The 16,487-nt window shown below is 54.3% G+C and overlaps 5 protein-coding genes across 5 annotated transcripts; 3 read left to right on the top strand and 2 right to left on the bottom strand.

Annotated features, from left to right (window-relative positions):
• The first annotated feature begins 2,551 nt into the window (after positions 1 to 2,551).
• BDY24DRAFT_213867 (uncharacterized protein) lies at positions 2,552 to 4,542 on the top strand. The gene is made up of 3 exons (XM_076636527.1): positions 2,552 to 3,340; positions 3,453 to 3,629; positions 4,361 to 4,542. The coding sequence occupies exons 1-3, from the start codon at positions 2,711 to 2,713 to the stop codon at positions 4,436 to 4,438; spliced, it is 885 nt and encodes a 294-aa protein (XP_076492747.1). The 5' UTR covers positions 2,552 to 2,710; the 3' UTR covers positions 4,439 to 4,542.
• Positions 4,543 to 8,014: 3,472 nt separating this feature from the next.
• Positions 8,015 to 10,655, top strand: BDY24DRAFT_402743 (maintenance of telomere capping protein 1). The gene is made up of 6 exons (XM_076642265.1): positions 8,015 to 8,311; positions 8,693 to 9,133; positions 9,307 to 9,464; positions 9,646 to 9,780; positions 9,906 to 9,963; positions 10,049 to 10,655. The coding sequence occupies exons 1-6, from the start codon at positions 8,065 to 8,067 to the stop codon at positions 10,498 to 10,500; spliced, it is 1,491 nt and encodes a 496-aa protein (XP_076492746.1). The 5' UTR covers positions 8,015 to 8,064; the 3' UTR covers positions 10,501 to 10,655.
• Positions 10,656 to 11,504: 849 nt separating this feature from the next.
• BDY24DRAFT_372445 (uncharacterized protein) lies at positions 11,505 to 12,780 on the top strand (the record flags this gene model as incomplete). The annotated part of the gene is made up of 5 exons (XM_076638193.1): positions 11,505 to 11,737; positions 11,888 to 11,999; positions 12,194 to 12,414; positions 12,541 to 12,635; positions 12,725 to 12,780. 5 exons carry the CDS (start codon positions 11,505 to 11,507, stop codon positions 12,778 to 12,780), a joined length of 717 nt encoding a protein of 238 aa, XP_076492745.1.
• A 372-nt stretch (positions 12,781 to 13,152) lies between these two features.
• Positions 13,153 to 14,437, bottom strand: BDY24DRAFT_366718 (uncharacterized protein; the record flags this gene model as incomplete). Its single annotated transcript, XM_076637961.1, has 3 exons — positions 14,404 to 14,437; positions 13,978 to 14,297; positions 13,153 to 13,857 (listed from the first exon to the last, which is right to left on the bottom strand). Coding segments are annotated over exons 1-3 (1,029 nt in total), but the record flags the coding sequence as incomplete, so codon positions are not given.
• Positions 14,438 to 14,490: 53 nt separating this feature from the next.
• Positions 14,491 to 15,852, bottom strand: BDY24DRAFT_345104 (ENTH domain-containing protein; the record flags this gene model as incomplete). Its single annotated transcript, XM_076637577.1, has 5 exons — positions 14,491 to 14,925; positions 15,027 to 15,108; positions 15,189 to 15,200; positions 15,290 to 15,328; positions 15,707 to 15,852. The coding sequence occupies 5 exons, from the start codon at positions 15,850 to 15,852 to the stop codon at positions 14,491 to 14,493; spliced, it is 714 nt and encodes a 237-aa protein (XP_076492743.1).
• Between the last annotated feature and the right edge of the window lie 635 nt (positions 15,853 to 16,487).

Below are 16,487 nucleotides of genomic sequence, written 5' to 3'. Positions count from 1 at the left end.
TTGGGCGAAAGACCTTCTCTTCGTCCTCGGAGAGTTTTTGCCCCTTTCTCTCCCCCGCGGAGTAGTAGTCGCAGAACAGATGTAGATCAGCTCGTGCTTCCTTTCGGGCGAGGCGGAAGAGCGTGCGGACGCTTCCCCATCGAGGGAGAAAGAAAGGGAAAGTGAGACGCGTCTCGAGAAACAGCTGCTTTCTACTACTCACCCGTGATTAAAATTATCCAAGGCAAGCTCTCGGTGCTTGAAATCGGGTCCCTATCTCCCTTCTTCAGGTCGATCACAGCAGCAGCCCAGCCCGTGAATTTAACTTCGAGAGGCCTTCAGGAAGCCTTGGTGAAACGAAACTCAGCCCTCCTAAGAAAAGTTGGAGCAGAGGAAGAATGATGATCCGACTCGGTTCTGGGAGGTATAGAAGGAGGGGTTCGGTAGAAGGGGTTCAGGAACCGAAGACCGCTATAAGAAGGAGACCGAGAGGCGAAGCAAAAAGTCGACGCGCGCGTCCGACGTCTGTTCAGTAGTTGTCAATTGGAGAGAGACCTGGGTTGCTGTTTTCGAGCCAGTAGTACATGAGATATTGAAGCCGCATGTATTGACTGTAGGAACGAAGTGAACGAACAGAGAAGGGTGCAAAAAAAGAGAAGGACAAGTCGAGGAGCCAGCTCCGCTCGAAGTTTGAAGTTGGAGATCGAGATCAGAAGACGCCAACTCGGAAGCGTAGGAAGTCGGTAACTGCTGCCTAAGAAGAGATCCTGGGCCGCGAGAATGAAGGTCCGGTCTGACCCAGATCCGAAGGTGCGGCAAACAGACAGTAGCTTAGATGGAGCGAACGGGCGAACAAGGCGACGCGGCGGTAGTGGCCTGTTTCACGGGTCATCTCTACCCCAAGCACGCGAGAACGAGGTCAGCTTTCTTTTTCGCTAAGGTACGAGAAGGTCGAATTCAGGCAGAAACAAGCATGCACAACGGAGGAAAGGACGAACCTCGCTCGCTCCTCGCGTCCTCCCAATCCTCCTTCCTCACTCAATTCCACTCTCTATCCTTCGCAGTATGAAGAAGAGATGCACATGCATGGACTACTGACTACCTCTCAGTGGTCGAAGAGCACGAAGTGTCTTTGACCCAGGAGGAGACAGCTGCCTGAAGGAAGGGAGGAGGAGGAGGAGGAGGGCGAGAGGAAGCTGAGAAGAGTAAAGATCCGAGAGAAGCCAGATTCAGCGATACAGATTCGTGACAGCTAAACTCTCATTTACATGGTCTAGCCTGGACCCAGAAGCGGAAGGGGAAAGCAGGAGAAGAGGAAGGAAAAGGAAAGGAAGGACGCACCGAGCTCAACATTCCTCTCGAGCTTCAAGTCTTGCCAGTCTACGCGAGAATCCATCGGATTTCGTGCCCTCATGTGAGTAGCGGGCTCACTATCGTCGCTCGAGAACACAACAGACCTGCTCGTGCGTGCAGTGGGAGGTCGGCTTCGAGGGGAGGAGGAAGAGGAGGGAGGAGGCCGCGTGGGAGCTTGGGAGGCGAAAGGACCGTTTGAAGGAAGGCGAGACTTGTAGGAGCTGAGCTACAGCAGTGAGAAGAAAGTGTCTCGAAGGGCGCAAAGGCCAGGAAGGAGTTCGAGAAAGTCTTCATCTGCTACGTGCTGGTCGTTGTCGTTGAGAGAGAGAGAGGTCGAGCTCTGCGGTGAGCTTCGACCTTCCTCCCTCCAACTCTTCCTCCCCTCCTCCTTCACGACCTCCTTCTTTCCCATTTTTCCCAAGCTCTCAATCCTTTCCCTCTTTTCTGTCTCCAGGCTCAGAACTTCAACCTCGACCTCTGTTGTTGTTTACTTTTTCCTCGACGCGATCACGAGGAAACACAGGTTTCCCCTCGTTCGCTCCCTTTTCTACCTTTCGAGCTCGCCTTTCTCTCTTCTTCTTCTCCAAAATACGCTGTTCGTCCCTTTTCTACCCCCGACTACTATTGATTCCCTCTTCTCATCTCGAAGCTAACCTCTCTTATCTTCTTTGACTTTCCTTCGTTTTCAGGTGCGGCATATTTACCACTTCTTATACAAGGTGAGCTTTCGTTTCCTTCAGCCCTCCCTTCCCTTCCCTTCCTTCCCATCGCCTCTCCTCGTTAGCTGACTCTCCTTGCTCCTCCTCTTCTTCCTTTCGCTCTCAGGTTTCCCCCTTTGCTCCTACCACGGTTCCTCAACTTTTTTGGTTGTCGAGCTCTAGTGACTGTGTAGCGTCAAGGGAAGTGCAGATCGAATTGAACGTCTTAGTACCCTTTGTTTCTCTCTTCGCTCCTATTGATACCAGGTAGAAAGGGAAGCGGGTCGGTGGTTCATACATATATTTTCTTTGTTCCTTCCTTTCTTATTCATGTTCTGTGCTCGTTCGATCTTTGAAAGGAGAGAGGGAAAGAAGAGGGAAGGAGAGTCAGTCGGTCGAGATTTTTGAGCTTCGAGGGAGTTGTACTGGACTGTATGCCCTTTTGGATCGTTGAAAGAGAGAGAGAAAGAGAAGCTTTTACTCGTTTCTCTACAGCTGCACGAGAGAAAGAGAAAAAAAAATCTATACTTCGAAGACGGAAGCGGGGGGACTCTGCTCCCGGCAGAGCCAATCCCTCCTCGTTGAATCGTCTCTCCTTCCTCTCCCAAACGACCACCAACCCTCCCCCCTTTCCCGCTACCTTTTCTCCTTTCTTCCCTTCTTTCGACGCTCCTACGAGAATGATCCGCTCTCTCTCTACACCCCTCCGGACGTCGGCCTCCCTCCTTGGAGCTCGATCTATCGCGATCCTCCTCCCTTCTCGTTCTCTTTCTCTTCGTCCAACCTCGTCGACCTCCTCCTCCTCCTTCCTTCCCTCCTCCCTCGGACCACGACGGTCCTTCTCCTCCTCTCCCTCCACCTTCTTCCCCGACTACCGTACCCCGGATCCGAACCGATCTACCTACCAATCCCGGTACGACAAGCTCCAACTGCTCCTGTTCCGAGTGGTCGACGAACCTCCTCCCAACCCAGATTTCGACGCTGAAGGCAACCCGGTCCAGCACTCGAAACGACAGATCCGAACGTTGATGATCTCTACGACCGTCTTCTGCTTCATCGTCTGGGGAGTCTTCCAACCTTCGGATACTCCCGATCTCGATCTGGACAAGTGGTGGAGTTTCCCTATCGAGTGGATGGAGGTCGTCGATGAGGACGAGACCGGAGTTAGTGGGAATCTCAAGGATGGTCAGTACAAGGTGTTGACGGTGAGGATGCCGGATGATCACAAGAAGGTAGCCGGGAACGTAGAGACCAACAAGGAAGGGATTTATCATCTCATGGTGAAGGATCCAAACTTGAACATTGAGAGGGTGAGTTGAAGCGAGCTTTCCTTTTTCTTTCTTTCTTTTCTCTTTCTTGCTTTCTTTCTCTCTTTCTCTTTCCTCCTAACACCTCCCTCTCGTCCCTCTCTTTCTCCATCAGCCCTACACCATCTTCCACCCTCCCGAGCACATCACCGGAGTCAACACCCAGCTCTCCATCCTCGTCAAGAAGGAACCGACCGGAGAGGTCTCCAAGTTCATCCACGGTCGAAAGAGGTTCAACTGGATCGAGCTCAGAGGTCCCTACGAAACCAAGACTGAGATCGTCAGGTCCGAGGTGTTGAAGACGGGGGATGAGGAGGAGGAGAAGAGGAACGGGTGGAGCATGCAGGGCTGGGATAGAGTCGTTATGGTGAGCTCTTTCTTCTTTCCCTTCCGCGTCGACGAGCTCTCGAGCTCGTTCTTTCTCTCCTTCCTTCGCCTCCTTTCAACCCCACCTCACTAAAACCTCCTCCTTTCTTCCTCTCCCCTCTCCCGCTCCAGATCTCCGGCGGAACCGGCATCGCTCCCTTTGTCCAACTCCTTCACACCCTCTCCCCTTCCTCCTCCCCCGACGACTCGCCTTCGCCCGTCCTCCCCATCTTCACCCTCCTCCACACCTCCGCCTCCCTCCCTCTCTCAGCTCTAGCAGCCTACCTCCCAGATCCTTACCTCCTCCCTACCAAACTCGAACTCGCCGATCTCGGTCCCGCTCGGTTCTCCACTCAATCCCTCACGAAAGTCCTCGATCCTCCTCCTCCCGCTGCCGCCTCCATCGCCGCCTCGACTCTCGCGAAACCCATCAACGCCGTCAAGTCCCTCTTCGTCTCTTCTCCCAAACCTGGAGACGACGAGGCAGCCGTGGTCGTTCAAGCTGGTCGACCGACGCCGTTGAAGAAGGGGGACAAAACGCTCGTGTTGATCTCTGGACCGGACGGGATGATCGAAGCTGTCGGAGGGAAGAGGGGGACGAGGGAGATTGGAGGATTGTTGGGAGAGATGGGAGTGAAGGGGGAGGATGGCGTCGAGGTGAGGAGGTTCTGGAACTCGAATCTGAACATGCTGCCGAGCAATTTGAAGGAGGAGGTGGTGGAGGAGAAGAAGTAGAGGAGCGGTACATAGGAGGGAATAGTGTATTCTTTAATATCGGTTTGTCTGGTTCTATGGGATCACCTGCACCTGTCGTTCGCTGGGAAGAGAAAGCGCGACGCGTCGAACTCTTCATTGTTCCGGAGCGGTTGGCTCTCTTTTGACTCTTGAAAAATGTCGGAGTAGAATTGTAAGATGAGTTTGACGAGTGTAGGCCAAGCACGATGATGTGCGATCAGGGTGAAAACCTTTCGGAGAAGGTTTGTTGGAAGCGTCGTGAGGGAAAAGAAAACAGCGAAGCTCGAAAGATCGAAGCTCAACCGTTCCTTCGACCTCCCTTCTTCCTCCCGCCCTTCCTTTTCCGTTTTGTCGCTCCTAGATCCCCTTCGGAACGGCGCATGGAGGTTCAATGGACGACTTCCTCTGCTCGAGAGCTCCAAAATCTGCTCTGGTCGTGTAGGCTAAAGGAAGCGAGCCGACGTTCCCTCCCCCTCTCGAACCTCTCCTCCGTCGCTCTTCTTCCGACGAAGCCGCCCTCTTCTCCGTCAAGCCCTCCTCCTCTCGCAATTCTTCGCAGATCTGCAAGCTCTCCAGCCTGCTTTTCTCGCAACCAAACTGTTTCATCTTTCGAGCTCTCTCGCAGCAGCAACGAGGATCAAGGAGGGAAGAGAGGGCTGAACAGGAGGGCGCTGATCTTCCCTTTCCTTTGAAACGTGTTCTTTGCTTGGACCAACTTGGACAGCGTTTCTTCATAAACGTTTCAGGGGCTACATCGGATGCTGAGGAATAGGGGGTGGAAGGAAGGCGAGGCAGCAAAAAAAGAGGATGACAACGGTGCTGAGAGCTGACTCTTCTCTCCCTCTCGACCACCACCACCGAACTCATCTCCTTCTCTCTCAGCTTCTTCTTCAGCTCTCCTATTCTTCAGCACCTTCGAAATGGCCATCTTCCAACGCTCCTCCGCCTCTTCACGACACCCCCGAGCTCACGACAACCACGACTCCTCCTCTTCAACCTCCCCTCCTTCAACCATCTTCCTCCACCTCTCCCAGCATCTTCACAAGCTCGAACGACTTCTACAGAAGGGAAGGAGCTGTAGAAGAGGGAGACTGAGGGTTGAGGACTGTGCGAGAGCGTGCCAGGGGATCTGGGAGGAGTGCTTCGGGTTGGGACGGGTGAGCTCGACCGTCCTTTCTTCCACGTTCGTCGACCTTTCGAGCTGAGCTCATGCCATCATCTTCTTTGTTCCTTTGGTTCGAATAGGAACATCACTCGTCGACGATCAAGGGTTCGACCTCGAGGGAGTTCGTGTGAGTTCAGCTCTTCTATCGTCTTTCAGCCCATCCCTCGTTTTCCGACGAGTCGCTCTCGCTGACTTCCTTCCTCCTCTCACTCTCCCAGCGTTCATCTCGCCCAGAAAGCACGTCTTCTACACATCGATCCAACAGGAGAGACAGCGAGCTTCGTGACGTATCAACTCCTGTTTGTTCTCATCCCTTTCCCTCCCTCACGTCGCTACGACGCGTCTCTCCCCTCTCTCTCTCTCTCTCTTCCTCCCTCTCTTCTTCTCGACGCACTCTCCCCTGCTTCGACCCTGGGAGAGACGTTGAGAGATAGATCGGCTGACTTCTTCTTCTTCTTCTTCTTCTTCTTCTTCTTCTTCTTCTTCTTCTTCTTCGTTTCTCTTTCGTCGACGAAAAACAAGAACGGATTGGGCCGACGAGATCAACCTCGCCACCTCGCTCCTCGCTGAACAGCAACTCCTTGTGGATCTGCTTCAGACTGAATAGTAAGCATCAGATTTTCCTACTCGCTCTCCTTTGACGTACATAGACGCAACTCGTCGTCCGCAACCTGACCTTTTCCTGACCCACCTCTTCTTGCCCTCCCTCGTTTTCCCTTCCTTCTCTTCTCCCCTTTCGTCCCCCTTTTCTTCACAGTCAAGCAAACCACAACTACACCTACCACACCCTCCAAATCCACCGCATCTCCTCCTCCTCACCCAACGAGTACGCACGACAAGCCGCCAGGCTGAAAGTCGAGCTGGCGAACGAGAGGGAGAGGTTGAGTGGTGGGGTTTGGGCGATGTGAGTAGATCTGAACGAACGAGGGGGAAGGGCGGGTTGGGTTGGATGGTGTCGGTCAAGAGGGGGAGAAGGAGAGGAACGACGCGCTGACCGCTGTTTTTTGGGGTTTTGGGGGGGTTTGGTTTTGGGATGGAGTAGGAAGATGGAGACGAAGAGGTTTCAGGAAGTGAATGATCGGTACACGTAGGAGACCCGTGTCGACTTCGCTTCGACTGGACTGGCCGGAATCGAGTTGAGAAGGGAGGGAAGGAAGGATGAGAAGAGAAGAGAGGGGAGGAGAGACGCGTCCGTTTTTCGAGTTTGGACTTTACCTTTGTTTGAGTTTGTTTCCTCTGTAGCAGTTGAATGATACCCGCTCTATCGATACCTCCTCCGATGATACCGCTTCTATCTATGATTTGGGATACTCTTTGGGGAGGCAGGGAAGTGGAAAGGACGACGACGACGCGTCCAGTTCGTTCTCTCGACTTCGGTTCGGCCGCTGGTGAGTTCACTTGATTCGAGTTCGTCTTTCTCTATCTTGGGGCTCCAGTCATCTACTGACCAGCTTCGCCTTTGCCTTCCCAGCCCTGCAAGGAAGATCAAGAGGCGTCGACGACCGACGCGGCCGCGTGCTCAAAGCTTCCAACCTCGATCGCCCTCGCCTTCTTCAAGCTCGTCCTTCATTTCCTCCTCCACCAAAAATTACCCTCTCGCCCGAGCAGGTCTAGCCCTCAAGTGAATTCCAAAGCCCTTCCTTTCTCACATCGAGAAACCAGGCCGTTTACGACACGCCGACGCCGTCGTGCTGACCACGTCGCTCAAACCATGTAGACTACTCGGTGAGTTTCTCTCGATATCCTCTTTTTCTTCACAAACGTAGTCTATCTGATTCAGCTGTGCTTGTTTGATAGGACGCTACTTCGAATCCCAACGCGTCGAGAGGAAGTTCGTTCCCCTCGAGCACCACGAGCACCGCGTCGCGTTCTCTTCAACTCGTCTCCGTTGGGTCCTACCTCTCCTGTTTCTTCAACGAAAGGGGTTCATAATTTACGTCTTTTACACTTTCCACTCTGCTTTGATCGATTTTACACGCGTCGCTTTTCTCCATGGACCTTTTGACGCCTTTCTTCTTCGTCGCTCCTTTTGATCAGTATCGTTCCTTCTTCCCGAATCGATGTCCCTTTGGTTTGCAAACATGTTAGGATTTTCGTAACGCCTACGTCGAAACCGGCGTGAAGAGATCCGAACGAAGAAAAGCTTCTACATAGCTCGTCGGTCGAGATTGAGCGACGAGCTAGTTGGGCTGAGCTTTCTCCTCTCCAGCTTCTTGACTCGGCTTCCTTCTTAGAGAAGAGTGTACTCTGGGATTCCAGGAATACCTCGCATAGTCTCACACGCTTTGTTAAAGAAGAGTGGTGGTGAAACTGACTCTCGGAGCCAAATCCCTCGTTGTGACTTTCAAACTCACAACCCTCTTCGGTTTCGAACCCTCTCCCTCCAAGCTCCAACACCCACTCCTCCCTCCCTCCCTCCCTCCCCCTCCCGAACCCTCCCTTGCGCTCCTACCTCAGCCACATGTCCAAGAAACCCTCGAAAACCAAAGCTCAAGAAGCTCTTCAGTTCCTGGACGATCTCGACTTCTCTGTGGACGACGTTCCTTCTTCGTCGGACGTTCCTCTCGTGGAAGGAGCACCTGGAACTCCCCAACCTTCTTCCTCCAAACGACCTTCGTTCGAGATCTCTTCAGCGGCGGACGAGGCGGATAAGAAGGGAGAGGATCTGGGAGACAAGGAGGCTGAGGATGCTTTGGCTTTCTTGAATGGTGAGTTGAGTTGCTGGGAGTTCCTGTTTGTTTGTGAGGAGTGAGAGGTGGGAAGGAGGGTGGAAGGAGGGAGATGGAGGGGGAACGAGCTTTGTTCCCGGTCGGTCGTTCGTTCGCTCTTCGTTCGCCTTTGGAGCAGGAGAGGAAGAAGATTTTCACTTCCACAGAGAGTGAGGAGGCACGAATTGTCTCTCTTGCTCGATCGTTCATATTTACGCTAAACTCTCGAGAGGAGAAGGAGGAGGAGGAGGAAGCCACGAAGCTGAACCCGCAACCTACTCCTGACTCTTTCCCAAACCGTCCTTCTTCCCACTTTCTTCCTTTCTTGATCCCTCTTCGCCGAAGACTAACTATCCTCCCTCTCTCTCTCGTCTCTAACAGACCTCACTCAGAAATCGTCCACTCCTCGTCCTTCCTCTGTCCCTCCTCCTCCCGCGCCTGCTCCAGCGTCGACCTCCACTCCAGCTTCCTCCTCCTCCTCCACCAGCACCGGTCCTCCTCCTCCCTCTGCTGAACCTCTCAACGTGCCTACGACGACTCCCTCTGCTCCCGCCGCTGCCACTTCATCCTGGGGCGGTTCCTCTTGGGGAATTCCTTCCTCCACCTCCCTCTGGGGAACAGCCTCAGCCGCCTTGCAACAAGCGAGGGACGCAGCCGAGGCGCTTCAACGAGAAGGATCCAAGGCCGTCCAGGGAGCTGTAGGGGATATGGCGGCCGAGGTCAAGCTCAGGGAGAGTGCGGGAGGAGTCGTAGAGGAAGGAAGAAAGTGGGGAGGAGGCATGTTGGATTTGGTCAAGAAGGGAGTCGATTTGGGCAAGCTGAGTGAGTAGTAGTCCGCGAGCCTCGATCTTCTTCTTCTTCTTCTTCTTCTTCTTCTTCTGTTTCGTTTGGTCGTCTTCGAGAGGCTCGTGCCAGTCTGTGGAGACGGCTTGTTCTGTTATCATCCCTGTAGTAAGAAGCTGACCTTCCGTCTATCCGTTCTTTCGCTTCGTCAGGACAAGATCTCCTTCAAGCGTCTCAGCATTCCCTCACCAACCTTCTCGCTACCATCGCGCCTCCCATCTCGGAACACGAAGTCATCGAGATCTGGCTCACTCACGATATGGCCGGATACGAAGGAGTGGATGGACTCGTTTATCGGGGACTCTCTAAAGTGCGTTTCGAGGTTTGAGCTCGAGCTCAACCTTGTCCTCCTTCCCTCCCTCCTTCGACGCCAACTCCGCCGGCTGTCCTCCCCTAAAACCCTACCCTCTCTCGTTGACTCGGTTCTCTTCAACACGCGAAGTTTGAGCTGACCTTCCCTTGTCGTTTCTTCCTTCCTCGTTGTTGAACAGATCCTGGAACAGGTCGAAGGAGGAGAGCTCGTCGTCAACAAGGGAAAGGACGACGTCCCTCGAGTCGCTGCTGGAGGAAAGGAGAGAGATCTCAACCCTATTGAAGGTTTCGAGGCTGGTTTCAAGCTTGCCGAGGTGAGTCGCTCGTTCTCTTTCCGTTTCAGTATCGATCCCGCTTTCGTCTTCGCGTCCACGTCTCCGAGAAAAAGACATTCCCCTCTCTGACTGACTCTCTCTCTCTCTCTCTCCTCCCCTTCCAGGCCAGCCTTCAAGAGCTCATCAAGCAGCACGAGGGAACTCCTCTGCATCCTGCTCCTAGTTCGTACATCTTTCCCATTCTTTTCGTCTCTCGTTTGACTCCCTCGAAACTGACTCCTTCTCTTCCTCCCTCTCCTTTCCTCAGACGGTCTCCCCGTCACGGTCTCCCCAGTCTTCCTCCGAATCCAACCCATCCTCGCCCCTCTTCCCTTCCCAGAACCAACCATCCTCCTCCCAACCCTCGCGTCCATCCACTCCTCCTCCAACCCTACCACTCCCTCCTCCACCGTCCCTCCGACCGTCCCAGCACCCGTCGCCGCTCCCCTTCACCTCTACTTCCTCCTCCTTCTCTACGACCCTTCCCACTCGCTGAGACACTCGACGATTACTCAGGCAGTGCCGAACCAGTGGATGGATATCCCGTACGAGGAGAACGAGTGGGTCGAGGAGGCGTTGGTGGATGTGATCAGGAAGGGAGTGGAGGTTGTGGGACAGGATTACGTGGGAAGGAGGATGGGTATCTTGAAGGGAGTGGACGAGGTTACGGAGGAGGTGAAGGAGAAGGTTGAAGGAGAGGGGGAAGTGAAGAAGGAGTAGCGAGAAGAGAGGAAGGACGCGTCGAGGTTTCGGTTTCTCGTCCAATCTTCACCGTTCTTCCTTCGATCTTTTCCAGACTTTGATCGTCGCTACTAGTCTGTATCTTTTCGGAACTTTCTTCTTTCTTGTTCTACATGGGGCCAGCTTCGTCGCTTCGCGTCTCGTTCTCGTTCTCGTTCTCGTCCTCGTTTGCTCTTTGCGTTTCATTCCTTCCTCTCTTCCTTCTCTTTTCTACCTGGACTGATGACTGAATGAACTACTGCTTACACAAGGGGTTCAAAACCTGGAAAAACTACGAAACATCATCTCGTCCTGGTCTGTCTGCTGACTCCTGAGTCCCGACGAACGACTCGTCGCGAGCTCCCGCTCCCACTTCTTCTCGCTCTTCTTTGCTCCAACCGTTTTCTGAGTTCCTCCCCCCAGATCATTCTTCGAGTAGATATTCTCGACCTTTCTCGCCATCACCCCGACGTTCAGGCGCGTTCGGAACGGATTCTGCATCCCCTTCAGCCTCTTCTTCACTTCCCCATCGACGACGACCTCATACAGAACTTGATCGATACTTCTTTTCCCGAGCGGAACGATCCGAAGAAGCCCAGAGCCTCCCAGAGCCAAGCTCTCGCTGAACGGTTCCGAGCCTCATGTGGCTGCTGTCGGAGAGCCTCACTCTTCGAAAGATCGGACGCACGATCGCGAAAAGGGCTTCTCGATTTGACTCCGGAAACCACCTCAAGGCGACAACCAGACGCGCCTGTCAACACGCTGAGGAAAAAGGGGAAAAGAGGGGGAAGGATTGCAAGATGAGAGGGGAGGGGAGATCCAAAGCTTCTGGCAAGGGAACCACCTCGTCGCGTCGATCGAACCGAGATAATACCAAGGCACAAAAAGATGGAGGGTTTCATAGAGGGTCGGATGATCTATTTGGTCTCCCGAGTAGTGAAAAAGGAAAGCTTTCTTTCCCCAACCGCAACAGAACCTCCCTCCAACTCCCTCCTCCCCTTACCATGCTCCTCTTCCTTCCTCTCCTTGTTCTCGCCACTGCGTCCAACGCTGCAACCTACGTTGAATTTCAAGAGCCGCACATCTCAAGCTTTTGGGGATTCGGCGGGGGGGGCTCTGCAGTTTTCCAAGGTGTCGCCTCGGAGGCTGAATGCCAACTCATTGCGGACGCCCAAATTTCTCCTTCTACTGGCTATCTCTACCGACCAACTCAGCTGTTATGCCGGACGTTCCAATCGTGAGCGAATAATTCCTTCCCCCTCTTCAAAGCTCAGGCTCTCCAGTTGAAACGCGTCGTTGAAAGTCTCGGCCCTCATCGATCTCGATCGGTAAGAATCGAACTCAAAGAGATGCTGACGTCTTTCTTCTCCCTTTATATCCTCGTCAGGTATCCTCCATTGTGTAGCGGATACAACCAGTTCGCCGCTATTCACTTGCAAGGAATCGTCGACCGATGCTCCTCCTCTCCCGGCTACGTTATGGCGGGAGATAGCTCCTGCGTTCGTCCAACCCTTCGCTCTTCTCTCTTCCCTCCTTTCCAAATTCATCAGCATCCCATCCTCTTGAACTTGGGTCGTGGTATCTGCGGAGGAGGCTCTTCTCGCAGCTCGCTCGCCTCTTTCCGTCGCCTCACCGTCGACGAACCCGCGCTCACTCCTCCATTCTTTTGCTTTCAACCCCTTCCCTTGTTCAGATCTACACCGGAGCCGCTCCTCTTACCGATGAGCTCTACGCTGGATCTTGCGCCAACGGAGCTCCCGTCCCTGGGGCCGTCCCTTCGGCTTACAAGAAGAGGAAGAGAACCGTCGAGCCTTCAGCTTTCATCGGAGGGAAGGTCTGTCCCGTCGGAGAACAAGCTTGCCCTTTGTCGACCGGGAATGCGTTCGAATGCGTAAACGTCGAGGATAACCTCAGGTGAGTTCAAAGGGAGGAATAGAGCTCGGAGGCCGCGTTTTGGTTCGACGTCGACGCGTCGGTCGTGTGTTCGACAGAAAGCTGACTTCGCTTCTGTCTTCTCGTCCTCCGCTCATTTTCTTTCAGCTCTTGTGGCGGATGCATCGTCGGACATGGGATCGACTGTTCAGATCTCCCTGGAACGAACGAGGTCTCGTGCAGCAGCGGGAAATGCGTCGTTGGTGAGCCCTCAGCCCTCGTCCTTGTTTTGATTCCGGTCGACTCGAACGTCGACAGCTCACACTCTTCTCCCATCACTTTTCGCTTATAGAGTCCTGCCTCCGAGGCTGGTCTCTATCCTCCCAAGGAGAGTGCGTCAAATTTTGATACGTACATACTGTGGGACGCGTCGAAGCTCTCTCGCTCTCTCCTCTGTCTCCCTCACCGTGCTCTCTCTTCGTCTCTTTCTCGCTCTTCGGGTTTTTGGTTCAGTCTTTTCCTTTCTTCTCTTTTTTCACTCGTTTGACACGCTATATATCTGACCCTATTTCGTCGAACCCGGCGAAAAAGAAAGAAACAGCAGAAGACAAGTTCGTCGACGCGTCTGTTCCTCTCGCTCCCTCCACCCCTCGTCTTCTTTCCAAGCCTCTTTGTAATCAATCACACTCAAGCACATCCTATCCCTCCCACCCTTAGCCCAACGCACCACTCCACCACGAGATCTAAAAGCCCTTCCCTTCCTCTCTCTCTCCCTCCCATCCCCTCGTTCCCTCGCTCCTTCTCAAGCTCAAAGCAACAAATCATCGAACCCTCCACCGTTCCCTTCATTTCCTCCCGCTCCACCCTGCTGGGGAGCCGCACCCCAGAGCGCACCCTCAGCCTTCTCCTTCTCCATCTCCAACATGCTCTTCTTCGCTCCCGCTCCCGCTCCCGCTCCCATCCCAGCAGCCTTCGGCTTCGCAGCAGCGGAACCGGAACCGGAACCGAACGATCCAAGGGACGAAGCCCACAGGTCGTCGAACCCTCCTGCGCTTTTTCCAGCAGCAGCAGCGGAGGAAGCGGGTTTGAGGGGAGCGTTGGCGGGGCTGGTGTTGGAGTAGGAAGGAGTGGAAGTGTAGTTGGGCTTAGACGCTGCTGCCGCGAAGAAGTTGGGTTGGGATTGTTGTTGTTGTTGTTGAGGAGGAGGGGAGTAGACTGGAGGTTGAGCTTGGTGGGTGTAGGAAGGTTTGGGAGCTGCTGAAGTTGAGGTAAAGGAGGGGATGGCCGACGAGGAGGCGGGAGCGGGAGCGGGATCGGCGAAGAAGTCGAAGAGATCTGCTGCTTTGGCTGGAGGAGCTGGAGCTGAGGCGAAAGAGGGACCGGTAGAGGTGGTGGTGGAGGAGGGGGCTTGCTGGAAGTCGTCGAAGTCGTCGTCGGCTGCAAGCGCAGCGGGTGGAGGCGCAGAGGAGAAGGAGGAGGAGGGCGCTTGAAGGGAGGGAGCCGAGAAGAGGGAGTCAGCCTTAATAGGTTCGAGATGGAGATCGAGCATCGAAACGACCCTCATCAACCAGGCTCGCGATGCAGTATGATAGAGCTCGGACTCACCAGCAGCAGTAGCAGCATAATCATCCTCCGTGAAATCGAAGAGATCCACCGCCTTGGGAGCAGGTTCCTTCCCCTTCGTCTCTTTGGGAGGAGCAGGAGTCGCCTTGTTGGTCCTCGACACGGAAGCGGAAGCTCGTGGAGGAGGAGGGGAAGAGACTCGGTCTTCGTCGTCTCCAGCGTCGTACTCGTCGAATCCAGCTCGAGCCGAGGTGTCCCTGAACGAAGACGATCCTCCTCCTCCTCCTCCTCCTCCTCCTCGACCGGACGACGAGCGACCGTTGTACTCGTCTCGGCTGCTGCCTCCGTTGTACTGATCTGAAGATGACGAAGAACAGAACGAAAAGGGCGGAGTCAGCCACGAGCTCGAGCGAGAGAGAGAGAGCGAGTCGAGACGCGATCTCAAAGAAAACTCAAAACTCACCAGAATCATACCCTCCCGATCCTCCTCCTCCTCCTCCTCCGAGACTATCACTTCCAAACCCACCAAACCTGCCTCCGTTCCTCGTCGCGAAACTAGCTCCTCCTCCTCCTCCACCTCCTCCTCCTCCGAAGTTTCCAGCGTCGTTTCCTACTCCGATGTACTTGGACCGGTTGGCTTTGGCTTTCCGACGTTCCGAACGGATCTTTTCGACGTCCGAGAGGAGTTCTCCAATCTCTTTGGCTCGGTTGCGGACTGCAAGAGTGGACAAAGAAGGAAAGAAGAGAAGATGGAAAGGAAGGGAGGGAAGGAGGTGAGCTTCGACGGAGCGAGAGGAGAAGGCCGAAGAGGACGATGAAGAGCGAGACGAAGATGGATTTGGAAGACGAACCGTTGATACCCTCGTCCTTGCCCTTCTCGTCGATGTAGTGGAAGTTTCGAAGCATCTTGATGGTGGAGACGTGGGAGCGAGCGTCGTCGACGACGCGCTCGGAACCGTGTTTGATGAGGTACTCGAGGAGCATGAGGGCCTGGAGACGAACGAACGAAGATCGGAAGTCAGCTTGGAGCTTCTGTGAGACTCTCGAGGACAGTAGAAAGGGACTGAAAAGGAGAGAGACTGAGAGCTGACCTTGTAGATCTGTCTCCACTCCCTGGCCTCCTTCTCCATGAATCGCTTGTAGATTGTGGGCATGATTTGGTTGAACTCTTGGCTGCAGGAAGCGAAGTAGAAGAGGGTTCAGTATGCATACGAGAGAGTGAGAGAACGCAAAGAGCATAGATGGAGGCTCACAAGTTGAAGGTTCTGAGGAAGGAGCACAAGAGGAAGGAGTCAGCAGAGCAGAGTGAGCTCTGTTGCAGAGAAGAAGAGGATGTATAGGAGCGAATACTCACCCTTGAGCGATCTCTTGCATGAGAGAAGAAGAAGCACCCCTGAAGAAAGACAAAGGAGGAGCAAGGCGTCAGCGAGAGAGAGATGGAGGAGAAGGGAGGGAAGGGAGCTGAAGGGCACGGTCGACGTGCGAAGGCGATGGAGGGGTGGATGGGACGGATACGAGAGAAATATATAGAGAGAGCTCTCTCTCCCAGCTTCTTCTTCTCCAGTATGCTGGGGTGACTCCAGGAGAAGGAGGGAGGAAGAGAGAAGAGCTCGTTCGTCGTCGCTCCTCGCCAGCTCACCTCCCTCGCCTCCCTTCTCTTCCGTGTGCTCCATCTTCCCTCCCCCCCCCGGCCCTCTCCTAACACCCTCTCGCTCAAGGCGCATACATCCTCCTCGTCGCCTTGTCAGCCAGAGAGAAGATCCAAACTCACCAGGCGTCTTCGTTCGTAGCCTCGAGCACTTTGGCTTCCATCTCCGAGACCTGGAGGACAATGTTCTTGGCCTGGTTGTAGTACGTCTTGAGGTCGTAAACAGTCACTTGACTGAGTTGCTCCCCGAGAGCAGCGAGTTTGTCCATCTTGGAACGAAGAAGAAGGAGAAGGAAGAGGAAGAGCGAAGGAGGGCAGGTGAGAGTTGGAGAGAGAAAAGGGATTGGGCGGGAACGTGAGCGAGACACGAGCTCGCCCTGAACGACGACAAACCACGAAAAAGCAAGGTTCAGAAGCCGAGTTAAAGGTTTTCACAGACCTGTGTATTTGCTGAGACTGGCTATATACTTTCGAGACAAACCAGGAGCTCTCGAGCCAGATGTGCTCTCCTCCTGTCGCCCAACCAAACGGGTGAGCTCGACCTTCCTTCTCTCTCCGCTCCTCTCCCTCTTCCCTCTTCCTCGTCTCGTCTTGCTTCCTTGCTCTCGCAATTCTTCACACGGAGAGCTGAACTTCCATCTCCCTCTCTTTTATCACGCAGAAACCTCTTCTTTAGGGACTGGGCGATTTCAGCCCTGACCCTTCGAGTCCGACCCTCTCTCGCCCTCCTCCTCCTCCTCCTCCGCCTTCTTTCCTCCGATCTGCTTGGAGCGATGCATCGTCCCGAAATCTACTCAGTCTTCTCTCCCAGCGAATCCTAGCTCAGATTCTCTATCTCTCCCCTCTCTCTCTCTCTCTCCCCCCCTCGACTCAAACAACGTCGTCACCCTGCCCTCTTCCAGAA

This window comes from Mrakia frigida (assembly GCF_051309035.1).
Source record: "Mrakia frigida strain ATCC 22029 unplaced genomic scaffold BDY24scaffold_42, whole genome shotgun sequence".
Lineage (NCBI taxonomy): Eukaryota > Fungi > Basidiomycota > Tremellomycetes > Cystofilobasidiales > Mrakiaceae > Mrakia > Mrakia frigida.
This window is presented reverse-complemented; position numbering and strand designations above follow the sequence as displayed.

Excerpts from the sequence above, each read along its gene's own strand:
- BDY24DRAFT_402743 (XM_076642265.1), top strand. The coding sequence starts at position 8,065 with ATGTCCAAGAAACCCTCGAAAACCAAAGCTCAAGAAGCTCTTCAGTTC. Across the intron at positions 9,134-9,306 it reads AGTCGATTTGGGCAAGCTGA|GACAAGATCTCCTTCAAGCG; the intron begins GTGAGTAGTAGT and ends TCGCTTCGTCAG. Across the intron at positions 9,465-9,645 it reads TTTATCGGGGACTCTCTAAA|ATCCTGGAACAGGTCGAAGG; the intron begins GTGCGTTTCGAG and ends GTTGTTGAACAG.
- BDY24DRAFT_213867 (XM_076636527.1), top strand. The coding sequence starts at position 2,711 with ATGATCCGCTCTCTCTCTACACCCCTCCGGACGTCGGCCTCCCTCCTT. Across the intron at positions 3,341-3,452 it reads CAAACTTGAACATTGAGAGG|CCCTACACCATCTTCCACCC; the intron begins GTGAGTTGAAGC and ends TTTCTCCATCAG. Across the intron at positions 3,630-4,360 it reads CTGAGATCGTCAGGTCCGAG|GTGAGGAGGTTCTGGAACTC; the intron begins GTGTTGAAGACG and ends GATGGCGTCGAG.